General features: G+C 58.7%; 2 protein-coding genes across 10 annotated transcripts in view; one reads left to right on the forward strand and one right to left on the reverse strand.

The window, feature by feature from the left end:
- Positions 1–5,265, forward strand: part of ZBTB17 (zinc finger and BTB domain containing 17) — a 31,477-nt gene extending 26,212 nt beyond the window's left edge. For 5 of the 6 annotated variants that reach the window (XM_072828233.1, XM_072828234.1, XM_072828236.1 and 2 more), the window contains 10 exons: positions 202–440; positions 526–668; positions 757–1,057; positions 1,354–1,441; positions 2,204–2,320; positions 2,412–2,532; positions 2,788–2,918; positions 3,208–3,417; positions 3,530–3,619; positions 3,704–5,265. In XM_072828233.1, the coding sequence (XP_072684334.1) occupies positions 202–440; positions 526–668; positions 757–1,057; positions 1,354–1,441; positions 2,204–2,320; positions 2,412–2,532; positions 2,788–2,918; positions 3,208–3,417; positions 3,530–3,619; positions 3,704–3,987 (1,724 nt within the window). In that variant the 3' untranslated portion in view covers positions 3,988–5,265. The remainder of the gene's footprint in view (positions 1–201; positions 441–525; positions 669–756; positions 1,058–1,353; positions 1,442–2,203; positions 2,321–2,411; positions 2,533–2,787; positions 2,919–3,207; positions 3,418–3,529; positions 3,620–3,703) is intronic. The other variant, XM_072828237.1, reaches the window with a different exon arrangement.
- The window catches only part of SPEN (spen family transcriptional repressor), a 94,551-nt gene continuing 82,382 nt past the window's right edge, over positions 5,214–17,382 (reverse strand). For 3 of the 4 annotated variants that reach the window (XM_072828229.1, XM_072828227.1, XM_072828230.1), the window contains 5 exons: positions 8,492–16,685; positions 7,597–8,106; positions 7,237–7,431; positions 6,789–6,947; positions 5,214–6,401 (listed from right to left, as the gene is read on the reverse strand). In XM_072828229.1, coding sequence (XP_072684330.1) covers positions 6,270–6,401; positions 6,789–6,947; positions 7,237–7,431; positions 7,597–8,106; positions 8,492–16,685 — 9,190 coding nt within the window. In that variant the 3' untranslated portion in view covers positions 5,214–6,269. The remainder of the gene's footprint in view (positions 6,402–6,788; positions 6,948–7,236; positions 7,432–7,596; positions 8,107–8,491; positions 16,686–17,382) is intronic. The other variant, XM_072828228.1, reaches the window with a different exon arrangement.

Here is a 17,382-nt window from a genome sequence, read left to right on the forward strand (position 1 = left end):
CGGGGAGCCCGGCCGCCCCCAGCACCCGCTGTGTTAGCAAGTCCAGCGTCCTGGGGAACGAGGCCACCGCCCCTCCCAGCGGCAGGTGGCCCTGCCTGCTTGTCTGGGGAGGCCGCCTCCTTTGCTGGCTGTGAGGTCGCGACCTTTGGAGGCCGCTTCTTGCCCTCCCAGGCATCTCAGTGCCTGCCCTTCTGCCCGCAGAGATGGAGGTGGAGCCGGCCAGGAAAGGGGAAGTGCGAGAGGATGAGGGCGCAGGGGCCGCCGAGGTCAAGGAAGAGGGGCCGCCGCTGGAGAAGGGGGAGGCCCCTGAGGAGAGCGAGGAGTCGGCCAGCACCGACTCGGGCCAGGAGCTGGGCGCTGAGGCCCGGGGCCTGCGCTCGGGCACCTACGGCGACCGCACGGAGTCCAAGGCCTACGGCTCCGTCATCCACAAGTGCGAGGTGCGGCCCTCCCTGCGGCCCCCGCCCGCGGCCCCCGCCCCCCACCCCGCGGCCCTGACGCCTGCTCCCCCGCTGCACCCCGCAGGACTGCGGCAAAGAGTTCACGCACACGGGCAACTTCAAGCGGCACATCCGCATCCACACGGGCGAGAAGCCCTTCTCGTGCCGGGAGTGCAGCAAGGCCTTCTCGGACCCGGCCGCATGCAAGGCCCACGAGAAGACCCACAGGTAGCCCGCGCGCAGCCGCCCCCCGCCCCCCGCCCCGGCCTCTGGGTGCCCCGAGAGCCTCACCCCTCTGTCGCCCTGTGACCACCAGCCCGCTGAAGCCGTACGGCTGCGAGGAGTGCGGCAAGAGCTACCGGCTCATCAGCCTGCTGAACCTGCACAAGAAGCGGCACTCGGGCGAGGCGCGCTACCGCTGCGAGGACTGCGGCAAGCTCTTCACCACGTCGGGCAACCTGAAGCGCCACCAGCTGGTGCACAGCGGCGAGAAGCCCTACCAGTGCGACTACTGTGGCCGCTCCTTCTCCGACCCCACGTCCAAGATGCGCCACCTGGAGACCCACGACACGGACAAGGAGCACAAGTGCCCTCACTGCGACAAGAAGTTCAACCAGGTGTGCTCGCGGGAGGCGAGGGTGAGGAGGCGGCGGCTGAGGAGGGAGGGCCGCCCCGCTGCCGGGGAAGCTGGGAGGACGGCTCGAGGCTGGGTGGGCTGGGGCCCCGAAGAACTAGGGTGAGCTGGTTTTCCCTTTTTCACCTCCGGGACCTGGAACATTCCACTGGCCTCGAGGAAAGATGGAGCGCTCCAGGGGCCCCCAGGGAGGGCTGAGAATCCCTTGTCCCCTGGTGGGAGGGGCCTCCCGCACTGTGTTCCTTGGGGTGGCCCTTCTGACCCCTTCCCCGGGCGCAGGTGGGGAATCTGAAGGCCCATCTGAAGATCCACATCGCCGACGGGCCCCTCAAGTGCCGAGAGTGTGGGAAGCAGTTCACCACCTCAGGTAGGGCCGGGGCTGCCCCCAGCCACCCGCTGCCCTCATGCCCCTGCACCCCCAGCCGCCCGCTGCCCCTCACGCCCCTGCACCCTCCAGCCGCCCGCTGCCCCTCACGCCCCTGCACCCCCCAGCCGCCCGCTGCCCCTCACGCCCCTGCACCCCCCAGCCGCCCGCTGCCCCTCACGCCCCTGCACCCCCAGCCGCCCGCTGCCCCTCACGCCCCTGCACCCCCAGCCGCCCGCTGTCCCTCACGCCCCTGCACCCCCCAGCCTCCCGCTGTCCCTCACGCCCCTGCACCCCCCAGCCTCCCGCTGCCCCTCACGCCCCTGCACCCCCCAGCCTCCCGCTGCCCCTCACGCCCCTGCACCCCCCAGCCGCCCGCTGCCCCTCACGCCCCTGCACCCCCCAGCCTCCCGCTGCCCCTCACGCCCCTGCATCCCCCAGCCTCCCGCTGCCCCTCACGCCCCTGCACCCCCAGCCGCCCGCTGCCCCTCACGCCCCTGCACCCCCCAGCCTCCCGCTGCCCCTCACGCCCCTGCACCCCCCAGCCTCCCGCTGCCCCTCACGCCCCTGCACCCCCCAGCCGCCCGCTGCCCCTCACGCCCCTGCACCCCCCAGCCTCCCGCTGCCCCTCACGCCCCTGCACCCCCCAGCCGCCCGCTGCCCCTCACGCCCCTGCACCCCCCAGCCGCCCGCTGCCCCTCACGCCCCTGCACCCCCCAGCCGCCCACTTCCCCTCACGCAGGCGCCCCTTGCGTCTCGCCACAGGGAACCTCAAGCGGCACCTTCGGATCCACAGCGGGGAGAAGCCCTATGTGTGCATCCACTGCCAGCGGCAGTTTGCAGACCCCGGTGCCCTGCAGCGGCACGTCCGCATCCACACAGGTAGGCGAGTGGGCCCGGCGCTGCCGGGGGGCGGGGGAGGGGGGCGGCTGGGAGGTGGAGGCGCCCACACTTTCTCCTGCCCCGTCCCCAGGCGAGAAGCCGTGCCAGTGTGTGATGTGCGGCAAGGCCTTTACCCAGGCCAGCTCCCTCATCGCGCATGTGCGCCAGCACACAGGGGAGAAGCCCTACGTCTGCGAGCGCTGCGGCAAGAGGTCCTGCCCTGCCTGTCCCTCCCCTGCCCCGGGCCCTGCGGGGGTCCCCGGCAGCCTGCGCGGTGTAGGGGGTCAGGATGCCAACCTAGGGCTCAGTTGGGAACCGGGCCAACCACTGCTCCAGTCCAGGCTTAGGTCCCCGGGGTCGGCTCTGATCTAGAGGCGGCGACAGGAGGCCCCAGCTCAGCTCAGCTCAGCATCCCCAAACCAGGCTTGGGCAGTTGGGTGCCAGCCCATCCCTGTGTGGCCCTGCAGGTTCGTCCAGTCCAGCCAGTTGGCCAATCACATTCGTCACCATGACAACATTCGCCCTCACAAGTGCAGCGTGTGCAGCAAGGCCTTCGTGAATGTGGGGGACCTGTCCAAGCACATCATCATCCACACTGGTGAGCCTGGGCCCACCGCTCACCTGTCCCTGGTTCTTGGCGGGGTGGCGGGCAGGGAGGTCCCTCCAGATCGTGGCCTGGGGTGCTGACCCTAGCTGCAGGTGGCCTTGAAGGAGGCTCAGTTCAAACGAGGACCCCCTCTTCCTAGTATCCAGAAGGCACAGCGGCCACTGGAGGCTACCCCAGGGCGCTTGCTGCTGGAAGAGACAGGGCTTTGGGGCAGCTGGAGGCCACTGAGGTCCTCCCCCCTCCCCCCAGCGGCAGGCGAGAACCTTGCCTTCCCCCCCAGGAGAGAAGCCTTACCTGTGTGACAAGTGTGGCCGTGGCTTCAACCGGGTGGACAACCTGCGTTCCCATGTGAAGACCGTGCACCAGGGCAAGGCGGGCATCAAAATACTGGAGCCCGAGGAGGGTGGCGAGGTCAGCGTGGTCACTGTTGATGACATGGTCACGCTGGCGACCGAGGCACTGGCGGCAACAGCCGTCACTCAGCTCACAGGTGCGGGCTGCGGGCAGCTGGGGGTGGTCGTGGGCAGCTTGCCTCTGGGGTGGCCGCGAAGGCGCAGGGCCCTTTGGCCTCAGGCCCTGCGGACTTGGCCCTTCACCCGCAGTGGTCCCGGTGGGCGCCGCGGTAACCGCCGATGAGACGGAAGTACTCAAGGCTGAGATCAGCAAAGCAGTGAAGCAAGTACAGGAGGAAGGTGAGGGGGCGCCCGGGGGTGGGAGTGGGGGGGCGGTGGAGGCCCGGGCCCTCCCCGCTCTGACCACGGCCCTGCCTCCCACAGACCCCAACACCCACATCCTCTATGCCTGTGACTCCTGTGGGGACAAGTTCCTGGACGCCAACAGCCTTGCCCAGCACGTGCGGATCCACACGGCGCAGGCGCTGGTCATGTTCCAGACGGACGCGGACTTCTACCAGCAGTACGGGCCAGGCAGTGCGTGGCCGGCCGGGCAGGTGCTGCAGGCTGGGGAGCTGGTCTTCCGCCCTCGGGACGGGGCCGACGGCCCGCCCGCTCTGGCAGAGACGCCCCCCGCGGCCCCAGAGTGTCCACCGCCCGCTGAGTGACGGGCGGCCCTCCTGTGACTGCTATTTAAGGATGGACGGCGCCCTAGAGGAGAGGGTGGCCCCATTCCCTAGAGAGAATAAATTGGATTATTTTCTAACGCTGCCTATAGCTCCCTGTGGGGGGGGCGGGAGCTGGCACAGCCGTGGCTGGTGCCCCGGGAGGGCTGCTCCCCCCGGGAGGCCGCTCTAGGGAAAGGCTGGCTTCCTCGCCCTGAGTCGGGGTGCGGGCGGCACGCTCGGGGCCAGAGACCGGGGCTCCCCGCAGCCCGTCCCTCATCCGGTCTCCTCCTCGGGCTTCTCACCTGTTCAGCTTCAGGACCTGAGCTCCCCTCTCCGCCACGGAGCACAGCCGTGAGCCCGCTCCCCTCTGCCCAGGCGGGTTGGCTTCCCCGGATCCAGGCCGCCCAGAGCGCCCAGCTCAGAAGCCCACTCAGCCCGAGCAGCAAGGTAGGCAGAGAGCCAGGCCCCCAGGCCCCGGGCCGTCCGTCGGGCGTGGGGAAGCCCGAGGCCTCCACCCTCCCTCGCAGGATCTAGGCCGGGCCAGGGCCAGCTCTGGGGAACCTTTGGTTGCCCTGAGCCGATGGAGTCTACGACCAAGCCAAGGGTCAGAGAGGAGTGGCCGGGAGCTTCGATGGGGGAGGTGGGGACGGGGACGCGGCAAGCAGGGCCACGGAGCCCCCCCCGGCAGGGAGCCCCCCCCCCCTTGGCAGGGAGCCCTGTCGCTGTCCCTGCCCCTCCCCAGGTTTGCTCCCAGCAGCTGTCCTCCCTCATCAGAGGGCGCCACCTCCTCATTCCGCAGGTGTAGGTTGGGAGGAACCCTCAACTCTGTGCCCCTCTAGCTTGTAGGGAGTGGGTCCAGCTGCAGGGACGCCCCCCACCCCCAGGCCAGGCTGTGCCGCTGCCGCTGCAGGGCCGCCGCTCCAGACCCCGAGGAGGAAGGGGGGCGAGACACGAGACGCCAAAGCTTGCTTATTAGGAGGTTTCTGAGTCGGCCCGTGGGTGGGGTTTTTTTCTGTATCCAACTTTGAAGTGCCTTCCGCGTTACCCAGGAACATACAAGTTCAGTCTGTGGCAGAAACCTCTTTTGTACAAGACGGTGACGCTTGGGAGGGTCAAGTGGCAGGGAAGCAGCTGGTCCCACAGGCAGATGTGGGGAGGGAAGCAGAAGCGGGACGAGGGAAGCCAGGGTCCTCCCACCCGAGTGACAATCACATCCACGCTTGACGTGTTTTGTATTTTTTAATAAAGTTTGTAATCCAATGGACACACAAAACAAAACTGCGCTGAGAAAACCAGTTTCATAAATTAATAAGTGTTAGGAAGTTGGGGGGAGAGGTCAAGGTAACAGGAAGAGGGGAAGCCAGTCTTTTTTGTACAGTCTGTGTGTGTGTGTGTGTGTGTGTGTGTGACACTTCCAAATCGCGGGGGCAGGGCCCGTGCTGTAACGAAGCGCACTTATACAAATGAGTGACAATACAAAGTCTGAGTATGAAAATAAGATTTTTCTCTGAAAACACATTTTTGGCACAGATTAAAAAAAATGTATGTCAGGGGAATTTGATTTTTTTAAGTCAGTATTATATATATTTATATATATTATATATTTATATATACACACATCCCAAGTTCTGCATATCCCACCAGGAAAGAAAATCCTTCTGTTTGCTCTTTTTCGATTGTAAACTGTACATCCGGGTAAATCAGAGATGGTGGTGGCAGGAGAATTAAGAAAGGTGACACATCCAAATGAGCAAGGGGAAGGGCAGGGTGGGGACCAAACAACCCAATGAAATGTTCCTTGACCCCAATGTTTCAGCAGAAGCCTGAAGTCCTGCGCTAGAGTCCTCGATGCGTGTTCAGGTACACCAAGACATCCAGAGTGTCACAGCCTGTCTTCACTGTGCAAAAGTCCAAGTCACTAATTTAGTGCAAAGGCAGTTCTGTTTTGTTTCTTAAAAACAAAAACAACAAAAAATTAATTCCACTGCCCAGTTCCTTTTCTCCAGAGGAGAGAGAAACCCAGCCCTAAGGTGTGTGCAGAGTCCATTGGTTGGTGGTCTGTCCTCGGGCTAAATATCATGTAAACACACAGGTAGCAGCACCACTGCCCAGAGGGGTCGGCCCCCCTGAGCCGGGTGGGCGGGCTCGAGGGCGAGGCTGGCGTCTGGCAGTGGAGCAGATCCCCTCCGGCAGCTGCCTCCTCCACCTGACTGGGTTGTCCTGGGTTAACGTTTTGCTGCAGAGCCTCGGGGACATACACCGAGTGGTGACCGTTCAGTGGCTCACACGGAGGCAATGACAATCATGAGGTGGGGAGAAATGTTGGAGATGCTGGCAAGGAGGTCGGGAGCCAGACGGGACAGGTGGCTCTCTGAGAACTCGCAGGGCGGGAAGATCTGTAGCACGTAGGCGGGCTGGAGAGGGGGACGAGAGAGAAATGGGATCCCCGGTCTCCACATCAGCCACCCCACCCCACTACCATCCCGTAACATTTCCAACTGGGGGCTAGGACTGTGCCCACCAGGAGGGGCCTACATGTCAGAAAACCAACCGAATTATCCTGGGAGTCACCTCCGCAGCAGGAAGTAAAAACCCCGCTGTCTCAGCTGACCCTGGGTTAGCTCTAGGGTGGGCAATGGTGGCCTTGTCAGTGTCCTCTATCCAAAACACCCTTTTGCCCACATCTGAGCCCCCTCTGGACAACCCTAACGTGGCCCTGGGAGCCCCTGCCGGCAGACTGGACAGCCTGCCCGCCTAGACCAGCCCCCACGTACGTGTCCCAAGGAGGACACCGAGCTGACCTGATTGGAGCCGGGGTTGGGAACGTTGATGATTCCTGCCGCCTGCTTGGCCTGCAGGTAGGTGATGAAGGCCGCCTTGAGGGACTCGGTCTGGCTCACGACGTCCTCTTGGTCGCGGCCACAGGGCAGAGCCAGCAGCAGACAGTAATCTGTCTCCACCTGTGACAGAAGCCGTCGTCCAATCAGGGGACTCTCGGCCAGACCACAGCCCCATGCCTGTCCAACCCGGGGTTCGGCTCCTAAGTTCACAAAGGCCCCCCCCCATGCTGAGGTGACCTCAAGAGTCCACCCAACTTGTTGATTAAGGAAAACCCTGTTTCCGAGCCTAGAGGAATCTTGCACCCCACCGCAGATAGAACAGGCCAGGCGTGCCACTCCCACACCCCAAGGGCAAGCCCGGTCCTCCCTCGTGGGCAGGGCAGCCGCCCGCCTGGGGCCGGAGACTTACCGTCATCCTCCGGGCAACCCCTTCCAGCTGCGAGGCCTCCAGCCGCATCCTCTGGGCGATCCTCAGTGGGGGGCCTCCCTCAGAGAGGGGCAGAGACCGATGCGCCAGGACATTGTTGCCGGAGACGAAGTGGAGCTGCACGGCAGCCGTGTCATTCTTGAGGGCCAGCAGGCCCTGCCACACGATGGGGTACTTCTGCTCTCAGGGAGACAGACAGGAAGTGAGCTCGCAGCTGGAGAACAGAGCCATCCACGCTGGACATGGCTCCAGGCAACAGCTTACTGGCCTAAGTGGGGACCTTAGGACATTTAACCCGGCGCAGAGGTTGGAGGGGAGCGGGGGGCCCCTGCCCAGGCTTACCTTCAGAAGCTGGACCATATCCACAGGCCTCTGGGAAGTCAGGTGTGGAGAAGAATCTGGTTTGGGAGCGGGCTGGGCTTCTGTGTGCGTCAGAGCCAGTCCTGGAGGGGTGCTGGGGCTTGAGGTTGTGGGGACAAACAACGGCTGCTTTGGGGCGGCCTGAGCAGGGAGAGGGGCCGGGAGGTCAGGCTTCAGGGAGACAGACACGGGGGAGGGGTAGGAGGTCTGGCTCGTCTCTGCCTGCGCCCTCTGAACCTGCGCATGAGGCTCGGCTGGCCGGCTTGCGGGCACGGCGGGGAGGCGCGGCTGCTCTACTCCTGTCTGCGTCCCCTTCGCCTCCTGGGAGACCTGAGGCAGCTTGCCGCTTGGTGGCTGGCCTGGCTGGCTGAGCTGGGAGGGCTGGCAGGGCTGCGTGGGCTGGGCAGGCTGTGTGGACTGCACGGGTTGGGCGGGCTGTGTAGACTGTGCAGGCTGAGCGGGCTGCAAAGGCTCGCCTTCAGGAGCCGGGCCCTGGAGTTCGGCGGAGGAGAGGGACGGAGAGTTACACACAGCACCCTGCCCTCACGCCTTGTCCCCCGCCCCCCTCCGCCCAGCCACGGGCTCCGGGGCAGGGTCAGCTGCGGGCGTCCCCTGGAAGTGAGGCCCAGGGCAGTGATCCTGTGGGCACGCGGGACTGAGGGTCCCGGGAAAAGGTCACCAGCTCGCTCCCACCACCCGCCCCTGCCCGATCTCCCAGAGAGCTCCTTCCAGTCTCAGCCCTCTGCACGCTGATCGGATTCCCTCCTCCTGCAATTTAGGGAGCACCTCTTTAAAACCACGGAAAGGGCGACCCATCCCAGGGTCCGTGCCGGCACGCCACCCGCCACAGGGAAGGAAGCTGCCGTGTGGCCCTCACCTGAGCGGGAGCCTTGGTCCGAGGAGGTAGGCCGATGGAGGCGGCAGCAGGAAACTGAGTGTGCGTGAGCTGAGCAGGGCCGTGGTAGGTGCGGATGTCTCCGTATCTGTACTCCTGAAACAGCTCCCCACTGGAGTGCACGATCTGCACGCCGTGCGTCACCACCACGGGCGGGGTCAGAGGAAGCCCCTGGAGCTGGTTGCTGGGGGTGACGGTGAGGATGCGGGCCTCACCGTGGGGGGCGGGGGCCGGGGGGGCCTTGGCTTCCGCAGTCTTGGCCGCATCTTTCCCGGGCTGCTGAGGGACCTTGCTGGCCGGTGGCACCTTCACCACCCCGTCTGCCGCCCGGGGCTGCTCGCTGACCGCTGTCACATGCGGATGCACCATGATCCTCACGTCCCGGGGCACGGTGTACGGGTGCAGCCGGTACTCCGACTGCATGACCAGCACCTCTGACTGCACAGGGGCGGCAGCTCGAGCAACAGGCAGGTGATAATGCACTTCCTCCTCTGGGGGATGCTGGGGGGCCAGGGCTGGCACCCCCGCTGCGGCTGGCTGGGGCGTGCCCGCCCGCTGCGGGGCCCTGACCTCTATTTGCTGGGGCTGCAGAGGGGCCCTTGGTGAGTGAAGGGTCTCTGGCCGGATGCTGTAGGTGATGCTGGGCAGTGTGGGAGTGTTCATTCTCACTTCGCCCTGCGACAGGTGGCTGAGGGACACCGTTTGGGTGATGCTGTGGGGCGGCATGATGACAGACTGTTCTGGATGTATGCTAGAGATGAACTGAGGCACAGGAATGCCTGCAGCCAGCATGACCGTGGCATTAGTGGAGAGCGCGGTGGACGTGGTGCTGCTGGGGTGGCATGCTCTCGGGAACGGGGACGGAGCGGGCCCACTGGGTCGAGGAGAATGTGCATCTGGCTTTGTGGCTGCCAGATGGGACACTGTTCGATCTGTCGGGGTGCTGGGCCCCGAGGCGACATGGTTCACTTCTGCAGGCAGCTTGCTGGGCAGAGCAGGAGGGTGGTGGGGGTTGAGAGCCGACCCCAGATTAGCTGGCTGGAGGACCTTGGTCTCTATTTTGAGGGTGACAGGGTCAGCAAGCTTTTTATTCGTGGTGACTATGCTGGGGGTGAGGACCAGCTGGTTGTGAACCAGCACCGGGGGAGTGTTTATGCCCTGGGTGAGAACCTTCACTGTGCCACCCTGGGTGACAGGTGTGGACACAGAGAGGTGAATGGGCTCGGGCTTCTCCAGGGACGGACGGTCAGCCTTCACAGATGAAATCACAGGAGACGCATTATACGTCTGGGCTGTCAGTACCAGGGTGGAATGGGTGGCCACGTTCGCATAGCCCGAAGGAGCCTGGGGGCCTTTGGGCGAAGGCTGTGATGGGGCAACAGAGTCGGGCTTGACCTGGGACTTGGCCACCGACTGCTGGAATTCTATGTCCATGGCGCTGGCCGGGGGGATCTGGCTGATTTTGGCGCTGATCCGCTGCGGCCCTTCAGTCTTCTGCCCCGAGTAGCTCAAGAGCACCACCCCTTCGGAGGTGTTCACGCGCAGCCCAGCGCCGGTGCCCGCGTCTGCCGGACGGTCGTCGATCACGGACATAGACCCCGGGTGGAACCGGCTGTTCTCATTTGTGCTCGGTCTGGGTTTGCACTTTGCCGATGGCGTGATCACCGCACCGGTGACAGTCACCGCACCTGTTGTAGTGGCAGTCACGCTGCCGGATGCAGCAGTCACCGCACCTGCCGTGACAGTCACTGCACCCGCATTCATGGCGCCCGTGGTGGCGTTCACCGTGCCCACGGTGGCGTTCACGGCGCCCGCGGCGGCATTCACTGTGCCCACAGCGGCGTTCACTGGAGTGGTGAGAACATTCACCGGCCCCGTCAGGACATTCACTGGGCCCTTGAGGACGTTCACGGGGCCAGCAGGAGTGTTCACCAGACCTTTAAGAGTGGTCACTGAGCCCTTCACGGGGCCCTTCAGGGCGTTGACCGGGCCGGTCAGGGCGTTCACTGGGACCAACGAGACGTTCACCAGGCCGGTCAGAGCACTCACCAGGCCGGTCAGGGTCTGAGGAGCTGGTTTTGCCAGGGTTATCTTTTGCGAGTTCTCCAAATCAATGCTCACAGGCATCCGGCTAATCACAGAAGTAATTTTGGGAGCAATGACGGGAGCCACCTTTTCCTTTTCAGCGGCTGCTGGAACCTCTGGGGCCGGTGTGTCAGAGGTGTTGGGTACCGGAGCTGCTGGTTTTTCTTCTAAAAGAGACTTCTTAGGCTCCACCGGAGGGGGGGCTGGTGCCTCGTGCAGGCAAGGGGCAGCACTGACAGGCTCTGCAATGGCAGTTGTCACACTCGTGGAGGTGATGCCAGTGGCAGATACGTATTTGGGGTCCATGAGGATCTTCCTCAGTGTACTGGAGCTGGTGTCGATGTCAGAAGCTTTTGTGTCTGGGGGAAGAGCTGGAGACGGGGTGGACTGAGCCCGAGGCTCCTCCTGCCTCGTGATCCACTCTGTGACCTTAGCAGGGGGACTCTGATGTGGGACGCCCCCCGAGGTGACAGGGGGTGGGAGCTTTGCTGCAGTCACAGAGGGGATTGTGGGGGTGGGTGTGCTGGAGTCACTGGGTGGGGTCACGGGGTCACTCTCGATGATGGAATGCACCTTGAATCTGGCTTGAGGCTCGTCCTCCACTGGCGCTGGCTGGGAGGGAACAGGGAGGTCTGGGAGTGCGGACGCTCTGGCAGGAGTCTTCTCCTCAATGCTGCTTTCTTGGGACAAATTCTCCACAGATGGAGTCTTGCTTGAGTCCAAAGCGCAGGATTCAGGCGGAGTGGCCTGGGGCTTTTCCCTCTGCTGCTCTTCCTGTGGAGTCTCCGGGGGTGGCACTGCTGTCCCCTCGTCTGTAGCAGGACTCTTGCTTTGAACTTGGTCAGGTTCCGGGATGTGGGTCTCTGCAGTGGCCCCCGTTTTCTTATTTGTATTCCGTTTGCGGCGCGATCGACTTGTCTTCTGGCGCCCTTTCTCTTTCCGAGTAAGAGTGACTTCTGCTTCTTTTGATGCTTTGGCTTCTGGCACTGGGTGGGAGGTTTCGCTGCCGCTCCCCCCAGCTTCCTTAGTATCTGCTGGGCCTGCTGAGGGGTCAGTGGCACTGGCTGGTGGCCCAGAAGATTCTGTAGCAGCTGTGGTCTCCAAGATGCCAGACACGGCCTCGTCGGTCTCGGGCTCCATTCCTTCCCCGGGGGGCTGCGGCGCTTGAGAGCGGGGCTGCAGATCGGTCTGGGCTTCAGCGGGGTAAGGTGCAGCTGCGGGGAAGTTTTCTGCCTCCCCAGAAATGTCATTGATGATGGAGCCAATGGCTGCAGCCAGTTCCGTTTCACTTGCTTGGTGCGCCGGCTTGTCCCCATCCTCGGTGGAGGAGCCCTCGGGCGCATCTGTGGCCGCCGCCGCCTTGAAGGCGGCAGCCGCGGTCTCAGTGAGCTTTGCAATGTTCTCCACGGCCTGCTCCAGCTCCATCTGCTTGGCTAGCTGATTTGCTTCTGGGGACGGCGTCGAGGCAGACACGTCTTCCTTCTCTTCCGCGTCCTTATTGGCAGGGGCCGGATCGCTGCTCACCTCGGCTGAGAAACCCCCTTCCTTCGGGGGATTCTCACTCTTCTCGGCGGGCCCGGCCACCACCTCGGCCTCCTTCTCCACTGGCGGTCCCGTGGCACCCGCCGCCACACTGGGACTGACACTGGTGTCCACATTTTTCAGATTTGCAGATTTGTCCACTGCTGACCTAGCGTTTCGGGATCTTCCTCTCTTTGACTTGGAGTTCTTTTCAGGGGCTTTTTTCTCCACCACTTCAACTGCAGGGGCTTCTGGTGCATTTTTGTCTGTGCTCATTTCTTTTCTGTCACGTTTTTGTTCACTTCCTGCTTCTTCTTTATCAGCCTTGGATTTTGTGTTATTTTCCTTCACGTTTAGTTGGGGACTCACCTCAGTGGCCACTTCCTGACGTTCGGCATCAACTTTTGGCTCATTTTTCCCCCTTTTTCCTTGTGGGCCACCAGCTGCTCCTGATTTTTGGGCTCGTGGGGACCTCCATCCCTCAGCTGGTTTGAGTGTCTCAACTGGTTCTTTTGCCTCAGTCTCCTCATCTTCTTCGGCCCGACGGCGTGTTTTTGGAGGCCTCCCCCTCCTTGGGGTCGTGGGGACTGCCGCGGCCTCCTGAAGCTCTCGCTCCAGTCTCTTCCTGGTCACTCGTGGCTGCTCCACCGGCTCCTTGACGGGAGAACGGCTCTCGTGGTCACCCATGGTTGCATAGACACTCCTCACGTTCCGGCGCCTTGTTCGGCTGAGGGGCAGACTTGGTTCAGGGTGTTCCGGGTCTGCTGCTGCATTTTTAGAGCCAGTCCGTGTAATCTTCTCTGCCTCCAGCTTCAACTCTAAAAGCTTCTGGGCTTCTCCCCGAGGAGAAGTGGACCGCTTGAGTTTCTCCCGGTCTATGCGCTCGCTCTTCCTCGTGACCGGCTTCTCCACGGTACTTGCTGTGGCGGCCTGAACAGGGGTCTTGGAACGCTTGCTTTTGTTTGTCTTTTTATCTTTCGTGGCAATGGGGGGATCGACCTCAGTGTCTTCAGAAGCTTGAGGCTGAACCTCAGGGACGACTTCAGCTTTCTGATTTGCAGTAGGCTCAACATGAGCAGCTGAGTTTGGCTTTTCCACTTTGGGCTCATCAGCTTCCTCAGGCTTCGGGGTCGGTTTCGGGAGTGCTGGGGTACTATCAGGCTCTGGATCTACAGTGGCCTCTGCCTGGGAAAATGAGGCCCCGGGGGTCGGAGGCTTGGTGTCCATATAAGGCAGCTGATCAGCTGATGAGTTCTCTTCCACAACCAGTGGAGCCCCGGCAGCATCTTTACTGGTGTCCACTCCTGAGGGCAGGTCGACCTGTTCGGTTTGCTGCACAGCCGTGGCAGCCTGCTCCGACACAGGTTTTGCTTCTTCTGAGGCAGAGGCTGGCTCCCTGGGCTTTTCTTCTGTCACCAGAGGCACCTCCCCAGCTTTTTCGCTGGCTGTTGTCTTCTCCAGTGACGATGATGCTGACTCTGGAGCCACAGCTGTCACAGCAGGAGGCCCAGTCGGAGGGGGAGTCTTCAGGTCTGACTCCTTACTCTCCGAAGCAGGTTCTGGGGTCTCAGGATGATCCTCAGTATCCTCCTGCTTCTCAACCTCTTTGGGTTTTTGGTCTTTTTCCTTTTCTTTCTGTTGCATTCGTGTGAGTTCCATAAATCTGCTATGGAAAAGAACTACTGGCTCTTGAATCAAATCGGCTGTGCTGTTTGCTCCATCAGATGTCTGCCGCCCATACAACCTCCCAGAAATGAAGTCGGATTCTTCATCTTTTCTCTCTAGATGCTGCAATCGCTTGGAATCTTGTTCAAAAATTGAGCTGTGTAAAAAACGAGATGCAAATAACTCTTGTCTTTCCTGTTCTTCTTCTTTATGATCATCTTTTTTATCATCCATTTTTCCTTCTGAATCAGTCCGAATTTTCTTCTTTTTCATGTACCAGGATGGAATAGGTCTTGGAGCAGAATCAACCTTTTCTTTATCTTTGTTGTTTCGAAAATTAGCGAAACGGGAGTCCCAATCAAGAAAAGACCAATTTTCTTCTCGAGATGAAGACAGCGATTTAGCTCTTTCAAGCAAAGCCTTAGTGTCTGGTGTGATTGTCTTATCCAATGCAAAAGAATAAAATTTGTTCCTTTCTAAAGAACTGGAGAGCCTTTCATCTCGCTCACGTAATTTGTCTTCTCTGTCCCTCAATAAAAAAGACAGCCGAGAACTCTCATATAAAGCAGAGGCTCTGGGTGAGTGGGACTTGTGTTCACCATCTTCATCAGAATCAGAAGGTACCTCACCAGGTTCCAAGTCACGTACAGACCTCTTTCGAAGGCTGTCTCTCTTAATTATGCTGTTTGGGAAACTCACGTCAAATCTGCTGGCATCTTGTTTCATTTGAGAATCCCACCGATTTAGTTCCTCTTCAGAATTCAAGACAGAGAGCTTTATTTTGGCCATGTCTGCCATCTGTTCTCTCCTGCTAGAATCATACGGATTAAATTTTAAGGACTCTTCTCTGACTGTTATGTTAGAATAGGGGAGACCTTTTTCATCCACTTTAGGAGACCCTTTAACTGATATGAGCCTAGGGGAGCCTACAGGGTCGTCTTCCTCATGGAAGGAACTGTGCCGGATACTTGGAGAGCCGCCAGTCCTTTCGGAGTCTTCACTGATTTGGCGTGAACTTCTGTAATTCCTCTCTCTCTTGGTGCAGATATCAAAATCAACATGGTCCGTTCTTTTCTTTTTGCTTGGAGGAGAGTCATCAGTAACGTCTTGGGGGGGTTTGCCTACCTCGTGAACCAGACTCCGTCTTTCATATTCATCTACATCTTTTTTAGGACTGCCAAACTTCTCAGACTTGGCGATTTCCATCTCCATCTGCTGTTTTCTACGACTCTGTTCCATTTGTTTTCGGTAACTCTGCGTGTGATCAATATCAATGCCAATTTTTTCTTCAGTATTTACCGAATGTGGTTTCTCTTGGCTTGGTTTACATTCAAGTGTCTCATCACGAAGACTGCAATAGTTTTTCCTAATATCTTCTCTCTCTGGTCCCTGATCATCTAATAACGGCAGCTGTTTGATTTGTGATTTTGAGGGAATGGGCTTTTTTGACTGGATTTCTTGATTTTCCACAGATTCGCATACTGGTTCTCCCAGCCTTGCTTGCAGGTCTGAGTTGGGCCTTGAGCCAGTCCCAACAGAAACACTGGCAAGCTCCTGACAGTCTTTAGGGCTGGGAACAGCATTAAGTCTGTCTAGTTTGATTTTTTTAGATTCTCGTTTAAGAATTTCTTTCCTCACAGGTTTTCTTTCCGACTCTCCTTCCCTCAGCAGAATGACATCTCTAGATGATAGGTCAGGCTGCTTTTTTAAAAGTACCCGAGCCTCCTCCATCTCTGGACTACTTTTCTTGACTTCTGATTTTTGCCTTTCTGCTTTCAGATTAGAATCTGCAAAACGCCTCTTCCTTGCTTCCAGCTTCTCCAGATCTGCTGCACTGACCCCGTCAGCAGTCTGCTCTGGTTTTAGGTGCTTCCTGGGCTTAGGCCTACCTTCCTTATCAACCACTTCTATGTGGCTTGACAGTCCCTTTTCCTTTGGCACTTTCATTCGAATAGATTCCAGTTTAGACAAGTCAGATTTTGCAGGTTCCGTTTGACAGACCTGAAGTTTCTGATCTAGGACAGAAGACTTGGCAGTGTCATTATCAAGCTTGGCTTTCAGCTTTTCCAAAGGAGTGTGGTCAATAACTTTCCCCTCTTTCTCTTTCACTCGAGTCAAAACCACACAGGGCATAAGCTCCAGACGGTTTTTTGCTATTCCTTCTTTGTCAGCTTTCTCTCTGCTCAGTTTATTAGAACTCCGTGATTTTTCAGGGCTCTGTTCTCGCTCATTTTCTTGGTCTGTCTCTGAAGACTGAGAACTAGGGGAATGAACTTTTCCTTTTCGTTTCTGCTTTTCAGTTTTATCCTTTTCTACTTTTTCCTTCCTTATTAAGCGTCTTTCTCTTTCCACTCTCTCAGGATCAAAAGTCCTTTCTTTATCTGTCTTTTCATTTTTTGTATAGCGTTCCAAACGAGATTTGTCAAGTTTATCATATCTTGGAGGAGAAAGTGAGCTACAGCTCCCACTCCGGTCCGAGGACCGGCTATAAATCCTCCTTTCAGAATCACTTGGCAACCGCTCAGACTGTGAGGGAGATGCTCCAGGACTCTGTGGGCGTCGCAAGTGCACTGGGCTCTGACTGCGCTCAATTGGCCTCCTCTCATGGTCTCTGTCCCGATCAGACTCAAACCTTTCACGTTCTCTCTCTCGTTCCCTTTGCCTGTAACTGTACTCCCGAATATCTTGTTCATAAGGATCGTTTCTGTAATCCCTATATTCCCGAGGATCGTCATAGTATCGTGATTCATAGTAGTCTCCTTGGTAAGTTTCCCATTCTGAATAAAATTCTCTCCCTCGGGCTGGATAGTCCCGTCTGGAGTCCTCAGGATATGTGCCTGGAGTACGAACATTCTCATAATATGTACGATCTTGGCTATAGTCATAAGATCCCCTTCGTTCCTCTCTATGAAATATGAAAAAGAATGTATTAGTTGTTTTGTTTCCTTGTCACTGACATATTAAACCACACACATGAGATTAACGAAGTCCTGCTTCTAAAAATCTTGGGTGTCTGAGTGGCTCAGTCGGTTAAGCATCTGCCTTGGGCTCAGGTCATGATCTCAGGGTCCTGGGATCGAGCAGGGAGCCTACTTTTCCCTCTACCTCTGACCCCTCCCCTGTTCATGCTCTCGTGTTCCTATGAAATAAATAAATAAAATCTTTAAAAATAAATAAAAGTAAAATAAAACTCTTTGCCATTGTTTACTCATTAGATGTGGACTGTCCAATACTATCCGTAGCCACAACCCACATGTGGCTATTGAGAACTTGAAATTTGAGATGTGAATACAGAATACACACTGGACTTGGTAGATTTAATTTTAAAAAAAGAAATACTTTAATATATTTAGATTGGTTATATGCTGAAATAACATTTTAGACATACTGAGTTAAATAAAATTAATTTTACCTTTTCACTTTTTTACTGTGTCTACTAGGATATTCACTTATTTATTTATTCATTTTTTTATAATTTACTCATTCGTTCATTCAGATAGAGAAAGAGACAGAGACACAGGCAGAGGGAGAAGCAGGCTCCATGCAGGGGGCCCGACATGGGACTCGATCCTGGGTCTCCAGGATCACACCCTGGGCTGCAG

The sequence above is a fragment of the Canis lupus genome, chromosome 5, assembly GCF_048164855.1.
Source record: "Canis lupus baileyi chromosome 5, mCanLup2.hap1, whole genome shotgun sequence".
NCBI lineage: Eukaryota > Metazoa > Chordata > Mammalia > Carnivora > Canidae > Canis > Canis lupus.